Here is an 8,148-nt window from a genome sequence, read left to right as displayed (position 1 = left end):
TAAAAAAGGCCAAGTTTTGCTTTTATAAAGAATTTAGAATGCAAGAAAGTGTCAAATGAAGCTGTCACACCTCTAATCCACTACTGGCTCTGTACGAAAGGTGACATAATAAATAGGAGGTGGAAAAAAAAAGCACCAATAAATTTGTCTTCAGAAACCAGAGTTCTGAATAATGTTTTTTTATATGCCTGTTGCAATCTAAAAAGTACTTTTAAGGACAGGTGCCTGGTACCCGGGAAAGCATAAGACCAGATCTTTTCTGAACATGGCCAAAGAAATCTACTTTCAAATGGAAACACTCCAATTCTATATTATCAATTATCAATTATATAATATCACATGTGGTCTGATATTTTCCCTATAATTTCAATAGTTAAATGTCAATGGAGGACTCAGAGCTAGAACCAAGGAAAGGGAAACATGACACCAAGTGTGTCAATTTGCCCTGCCACTCCTACAGATACAGACAGACAACTGTGACCATTGGGAAACTGGGGCAGAAAAATGCCCCCAAATGGGAGTGGGCAGCTGGAACAGAGTTTTTAATTCTTTTTCCTTTGGTGATTTCACAATTCTACTTCCAATTGTGGTGCATCAACCCTGGCCAGCAGCTAAGCACCCATCCAGCTGCTCATGCACCCCTCATTCCTCCATGAGCACGACGGGGCAGAGAACAAGGAAGAAAAAAGCAAGAAATCCTGTAGGTGGAAAGACAGTTTAATATGTGAAGGAAAGACAAAAAATCCAAACAACCAAACAAAAATGAAACCAAGTGATGCAAAGGCAGTAATTCATCACCTCTCACAAACAGGACGATGCTCAACTATTCTCTGAGCAACCAACACCTTGGAAGTAACCCCTCTCCTCCCCTTTCTTCCACTATCCCCAGTTTCTCTGCTATGCTTGACGCTGTATGGTACAGAATACCCCTTTGGCCAATTCAGGTCAGCTGTTCCTGCTGTGTCCCCCCTCCTAACTTCTTGCCCACCTTCAGCCTGTTTACTGGGACAGGTGGGCGTAGGGGGGAAATGAGAAAAAGTTCAGCTACAGTCAAAACATTGGTGTGCACTGCTGGAGCACTGCTGGAGCTACAAATCCATACTGCAGCACCATACATGCTGCAATGAAGAATGTTAACTTCACCCCAGGCAGACCCTGCTCACCAATGTATAGGGTAAAAAAGAATAACCAAAAGCTTTAAACATGCATAGAGAGGACAAGCTGACAAGAAATTTCATGTTTTAAGTGCACACACTGGGCTTGGCACTCTCTCAGGATTTCCTTCCTGAGCCTGCTGCAGCACTGACATTGTAGTAGCATAATGGGAGCCATTAACTCCTAGAAGTGACACAGACCAGGCTGGATTGGGTTGATTGGTCTTTCATCTCTGGAAGGGCACTGTCCCAAAAAAATACTTCCAATGGAATGTCTGCACTCATAATTCTGGAACCATGTATGTTACCAGAGGCCAATTAACTCTTTATGGCCACAATACCAAATGGGGCAGGACATGACAAGAGATTGAACCTCAAAAGCACAAATATTCCCTAACCTAAGATTGCCCCATATATGCAAAACAATAAAAGGGGTCATTTAAAGAGGCTGAAAAAGATTTTAAAGTTGGAGTATTTCGGTGTGATATGAATGACTTCCCTCTGCAAATTGCTCAGTCGTACTCTGGGAAGCTGAAACTGTCACAGAAATAAGCAAAACAAACAGTAAACTAATTTAGAAAAAATATTTTATTCATAAAATGACTAAACATTGGTGCATGGACAAAATATCTTGGAGCTAGATAACTTAGTCACTGAATACAACATTCAGAATAATTTTGTTCATCCTTTTATGCATCTTTTTATTGTAAGAGTTAAAAGATGGAGTTTTAACAGGCCAGCCTACATAAACAGGCTCTCTCCTTCTCCTTTCCTTTTTTTTCTTTTTCCCCATTTGGATACCTTTGGTATGTATTTTGAGAACACAAGAATTGTCACACTAGGTCAGATGAACCATTCCAGTACCTGACTGTTTTGCCAAGAGCAGTTGTATAAGGAAATCTACAGATAAGCGAGGCAGGTATGGAATAAGACACTGGAATGGTCTGGGATATCTGGGATAAGATATTAAAGGATCACCTCCTTCTAACTCAAGAGTAGTCCATCCCAATAAGCAGGAATTGAGGCAAAAATTGCAGGAGACTTCTTTTCTGATCTTTGGCCTACGAACTTGGGCCATCTTGTTTCCCTGCACAAAGGAAGGCAAAACTTGCTGGCAACTAAGCAAATAATCCACTCCAAAACCAAAATGGTAACAGCTTCTGTGTCCCATGTAAATATGCTATCACTCCCATGGAAGGCAGCTGAGCATCCACAACAGAGAACAACAGTTTAGAGCAGCTGTATTGACTTTCTACAAGTATCTTTCACCTCCAGCAGTTTCTGCAGAGTCACTCATCACACACTTTTTTGAAGTTGAAGGAATAATTATTCCCAGTAACAAAAACACTGTCAGTTTAAAAAACCTTATATACGGTGTAGGAATACAGAAACTGCCTTCCCTCACAAGCAGAAAGGTAAACCTTAATGTGGAAACAATATAGATGAGAAACATATAAGTTTTACAAAAACTAGATTTTATGTTTTAAAGTTGGACCTCTAACTTCACCAAAACAGAGAAAATAAAGAACTTACATTAGTATCCATGACATTAAATATTTTAAAATATTTGCTACAGTTGTGAACTTTCCTAAGGACATATACATTGCTACCAAACACTGATAAAGGTGTTTTGGCAATGAAGACATCATAATAGTCATCCCAGCTGGATGTCAGAGGAGTCACAGGTAACTCACTCTTAGAATGACATCTAAGAATGTACTGGATGCAAAAGTGAACTCTGTCTTTGGTTTTGAAACACATTCAGATATGAAGAATACACACCACACACCATATTCTTTTGGATTGCCAGTGGATTTTTTCTAGAAGTCACACCATTGGAAGTTATCTGTACATATTTCTGCTGAAAATAAATTTGACAATAGTTTTCAACTGTATATGCATTCTTCACATCTTCAAAAAGGCAACCTATAAAAGGAAGCAGAAACAATATTCTGATTAGTCTTTACAGTGCAGGTAAAACAAAGAGGTTTCTTTGTATCAACAGAAATTATATATTATAATAATATTTTTACCTAATAACACACAAATGCAATAAGAAAACAGAGGCTATATTTGAGAGCAGTGTTACTTTCCCACTTCTTTTCTACCTAGTAGGTCGCCTAAAAATTCCCAAGCTTTCTTTTTGCTCAAGCACTGCAAGGGTTGCTGAACTACATATCAAAAATTTTTTTTTCCCCAGAATAAAAAAGCACAAGGTAGTCATCTCATCTAACTTAAAAGGCTATTTAATAGTATTTTGAAACTAGTTAGATTAAATCTTGGATACATTCCCTGGTCTGTCTGAATACTGTTTGAACAGCGCCATCACTATAAGTCAAATCCTGATTCCAAAGTCACAACGAAAAGTCCAAAGTCATAATGAAAAAATGCCTTACATTTTAAAATGACCAGGAACCAAAATCCTACCCTAGGAGAGAAGACAAATACTTGTATACGATCAGAAGATAGCAAATGAGGTACCTTTTCTCTTTAGCGGACCAAGTCAACTGTGTAAAAGCTATTTAGAGGGAAGGTGATCTATCAAATACAAGAGACCTACAGGATTTCTGCTGTCCCAACTCATTCATTCTTTGTCACATCCATGCAGCAGTTTCTCCTGTATGGTTTTGGTTTAGCTTTCTTCAGGACCTGCATGATACTAACGCAGAAATTAAGCTAGCTGACTGGAAACACAACCACACATCCAGATTCTTATCTGCCAAGGAGATTGCTTCACATATTTTTTGCTGATCACAAAGTCAGAAAAACGGATGGACAGGTTCCATCACAGAAGGGCACAAAAGAAAAGAAAGAAAGAAAAGAAAAGTCTACCAGGTTACACAACCATCTTCTGAAAATACATAACCTGTTTCTCCTACCCCATGAAAAACAGACCAAGAAAAAATATGTGAGATAAACACTTCCCCTTTGTTCTCTCCAAGACCTTTCAACAGTCACTTAAGTGAAGATTCAAATTACTATCAATTACCACTTTGGATTTTCACAGCTGACCCTCAATCACCACTCTACTCAACACTGTGATTAATGAATGCATGAAACATGATCAAGCAGAAGGAATTGAATAAAAGCATAAAATATCACTGAGTGGAGTGTTCAGAACAAAGGGCAAAACAGAGTTAAAACATTCATTTTGAATCCTATGCCCAAAGTATGTTTCAGAGAGTGAAAAAAAATAAAGCATTTTTAACATATCTAAGAGGCTTCTCAGAGAATCAGTCGTAAAAAGGCCCATGTCTAAATAACATGTCCACAAGGCATAAATGGGACATGAAAATAACAATTCTTGGTTAAGAATAGAAAAAACCCCCATGCAATCTCAATTCCTGAACACTCTTTTGCTACTCCAACACTAACAGCAATAACCTATTATAAAGCTGCGATGTTACTACATGGAAGGCTTTGTACAGATAACAAAACTGAGATCCCTTAAAGCTTCCCCATTTCCAAATAATTCTTTTCTTCTTCCAAACTGGCACTAAAATTCACTTGAATTTTCATGTCTTAGATTAAATATAAGGAAGAAATTCTTTATTGTGAGAGTGGTGAGACACTGGCACAGGTTGCCCAGAGAAGCTGTGGATGCTCCATCTCTGGAAGTGTTCAAGAGCAGGTTGGATAGGGCTTTGAGCAACCCGATCTAGTGGAATGTGTCTCTGCCCATGTCAGGGGAGTTGGAACTATTTGATCTTTAAGGTCCCTTCCAACCCAAACCATTCTTATGATTCATGTGGAATACACATTTTCAGAAACGTCTGGCAATGCTGGCAATGCTGGCCAGCAAACAGCTGGCTGGCCAGGGTGAAAGTCTGCCTGCTTTCCCATGAAAATCTCATCTCACTGACATATTCCCACTGAGTGTTTTCATTCAGCTCCATCAGCATTTCCCAACAGTAAGCTGCAACATCAAAAACATTTTTGTCAGCTCAGCTAAGGGGTGTCGTAAAAGCTAGGGACTACTCATCATGTAGGGAAATTTACCCACCATGCTAAAGACCCCCACCACCAAAGACATAAAATGAAAATCAATATGCCTGCCACCTTTTTTATGATTTAGTTGCTCAGATGAATAGAGGCAGATTCATAATTAATAGCAAATGTGAAATTTTACCTATGTAGAAGAATCATACTCGCTAGGGATGAAATCCTGGCACCAATTAAGTAAAAAACTAAACTTACATTGACTTTAACAAGGTATGAGAATTGTCCTTGCACTGCAAGGAAGAAAAAGAAAGATCAAGATAAACAATAACCATTTCAATACACAATATTCAAAATTTTAAGCAGATTTTCTACCTGAAGTTGCAGACACCTTTGCTACACAGCTTTGAGGTACCATTAGAGTGAATATATTTGTTTAACTTGACTACTTGCTATATTTTATAATGCATTAAACACACTTTTTCTCTCCTTTGAGAGGATTATTTGCAACATAATGTTTCCCTAGACTGCCAGGTTCTCTTACTGCCCAATAAATTGAACAATAACAAAAAGAATCATTTATTACTGTCTGTGTTTATATTTACTACTGATGTGAATGAAAAGTGCACATTAGATCACTTCTTCAGTTGACATAGCCAACAACAAAAAAAAGATAATACGTGGAAATCATATGCTGCTTAACAAACCTCTCAACTCATGAAAATATTTGAGACCAAAATCAACTGAAATCAAACCACTTTCACCTAATCAAACGTTCAATATGAAGCATATAAAATATTTCTTTATTATACTGTTACTGTAGATGCAGTTGCATCTCTGAACAGCAATAAACTGTATCTTCTACATAATAAATCAGTAGGTTGGGAAAGTGGGACTAAGTGGTTTTCCCCCAGTTCTCCATCTTTCAGGATACTTTCTGTGCAAGACAGACAACTACTGACCTCTTCCAGCTCTAGTAGCAATGATTTCAGCAAAGTCTGCAAATCCAGTATTTCACTGCTACTAGTGCACTTTGAAAGAAAAATAATGTGCCAAACAGTTATCTCATCTACAAACTAAGGTTTATCAATAAATTCAGAAACAAAGTCAGTTCTCTAATCAGTTTTTTTATTGACCTTACCTCAGCACATTGTCCCCTTCTTAAAGCATTCAGGGTAGCTAGTATTAATCCACTGTTAGGAATGATTTATGCACTCTACGATCCATACTTCTATGATAGAAGACATTGTTTTTTCATTTCCTCTCAATTATTTCTGAAGATTTTAATCTTACTTTATCACAGAGTATCAAGTGCATCTCAGCCCTTTACCCCATTAGTTTTCCACAGAGCCAGAAGCCGCTAAGACCTCTGGATAATGAACAAACATAAACTCCACATTTTCAAGTAGTTTTAGAGATGACAATACAGAGGGAGCACCAGAGCACCAGACATATGAATGATATATCTTACAAAATCATTTCTTCGGTAAACAATAAAGCAGCACCAACTTTGTTAAAATCTCTCAGAGTCAGGACAAGTTAAAAAATCCATGTTGTGATGTTCAGTTTTAGAAGCTGTGCTCTCTTAGCTTTTCCAGGAAAATCATGGAATCACAGAATGGCTAGGGTTGGAAGAGACCTTAAAGATTATCTAGCTCTGATCCCTCACTGTCATGGGCAGGGAACCTTCTACTAGACCAAGTTCCTCAAAGCCCCATTCAGCCTGATCTTGAACACTTCCAGGGATGAGGCATCCACAGCTTCTCTGGGCAGTGAATGGGTAAGTGCAAAATGTCTAACTGTTAAGCATACCCCAGAGTACAGAGGGTACATAGGAATGGTACTGAGGATTGAGAAAAGCATCCTGACAGAGAGTGTACTTAAGCAATCAAACTTCTCAACAGGTTGTCCAGATGAGTTGTGCAATCTTCATCTGTCTTTTGCATATTTCAAACTCAAGTGCAAACAGCCTGGGGCATCCGGCTCTGGCTGACTCTGCTTGTGCAGTGTGGCTGGATGGGGCAGTCTCCAGAGTTGTCCTCCAGCCTCAGCCATTCTGAGACTGTGACATTTTTGTATTTATACACAAATGTATAAGTGAAAGAGATAAGTGAAACAACAGTGCTGTGCTGGTGAAAACTCTTTTAATATAAGCTACAAAACCAGAAGCTGGCAATAGTCTTTCCTCAATAGGAAGAAGGTAGCCATGGGGTTATAGGTTTCTGTCTTTGTGAAACCTTCTAATAATGCTTTATTTCATCAAGTGTTGATTTAGACATAAGGAAACACTTTTTTTGGTGAAGGTGTACATTAAAGAAATGCAATCTGCAAATTCAGTGTGTGCCATGTCTTGTGGATCTGATGGCACAGGAAATACAGCACTAGTAGAAAATATTCTCAGCTAAGCAAAGTAGTTCAATCATTGAATCAGCTGCAAGAACCAGAAAAGAAGCCATATTCTTACTTCCACAAAACAGGAAATAACTCATATGCCAAAAGTTGCATTCCCATGTTATAACACAAGTTTTTAAAGTGTTCTTAAGTTTTTATTCTCTTTAAAGGAGACCAAGTGAATGGTGCATAAAAATCCCTGTGTGTGTCTCTTGAAGACAATGCATGTCTCTCCTAAGAGCTAAACAAAAGTATGTAGAAGGTAGAGAATTTCTCTTCAGTTTCAGAGAGGGAATTGTACTTCTGTTTACTCGTGGAATAACTATAAAGGAAAATAGTGGGTTGAAAGTAGTTATGTATGCTTTGGTTTCAGCAGAAGAAAACGAACTTATTAAATCTATGAATGCTTCCTGAAATATGACTGCTCTGGTTTCTCTTTTTTATTGCACAGCAAAGAATAAAACTCTACCACCAGGCTCAAAACTGAAGCTTAAATGTATAAAAGACATTCTACTGTTGTCTTTGAACATTAATTTTTAAACACTACCACACACAGTTCATAAAGCTACATTGTGTTTTAGAAGAACACAACTTACATGGCTGTCTCAAATCACATCTACTGCAACACACAATCTGCACATAAACAGATACCCATGCTTTAATC

General features: G+C 38.1%; 1 protein-coding gene across 3 annotated transcripts in view; it reads right to left on the bottom strand.

Annotated features, from left to right (window-relative positions):
* Positions 1–1,724: 1,724 nt before the first annotated feature.
* The window catches only part of UBE3D (ubiquitin protein ligase E3D), an 82,099-nt gene continuing 75,675 nt past the window's right edge, over positions 1,725–8,148 (bottom strand). For 2 of the 3 annotated variants that reach the window (XM_064651116.1, XM_064651119.1), the window contains one exon: positions 1,725–3,080. In XM_064651116.1, the coding sequence (XP_064507186.1) occupies positions 3,060–3,080 (21 nt within the window). In that variant the 3' untranslated portion in view covers positions 1,725–3,059. Of the gene's footprint in view, positions 3,081–3,114; positions 3,583–8,148 lie in introns of those variants that run through there. The other variant, XM_064651115.1, reaches the window with a different exon arrangement.

Source organism: Pseudopipra pipra, chromosome 3 (genome assembly GCF_036250125.1).
Source record: "Pseudopipra pipra isolate bDixPip1 chromosome 3, bDixPip1.hap1, whole genome shotgun sequence".
NCBI classification, from domain to species: domain Eukaryota; kingdom Metazoa; phylum Chordata; class Aves; order Passeriformes; family Pipridae; genus Pseudopipra; species Pseudopipra pipra.
This window is presented reverse-complemented; position numbering and strand designations above follow the sequence as displayed.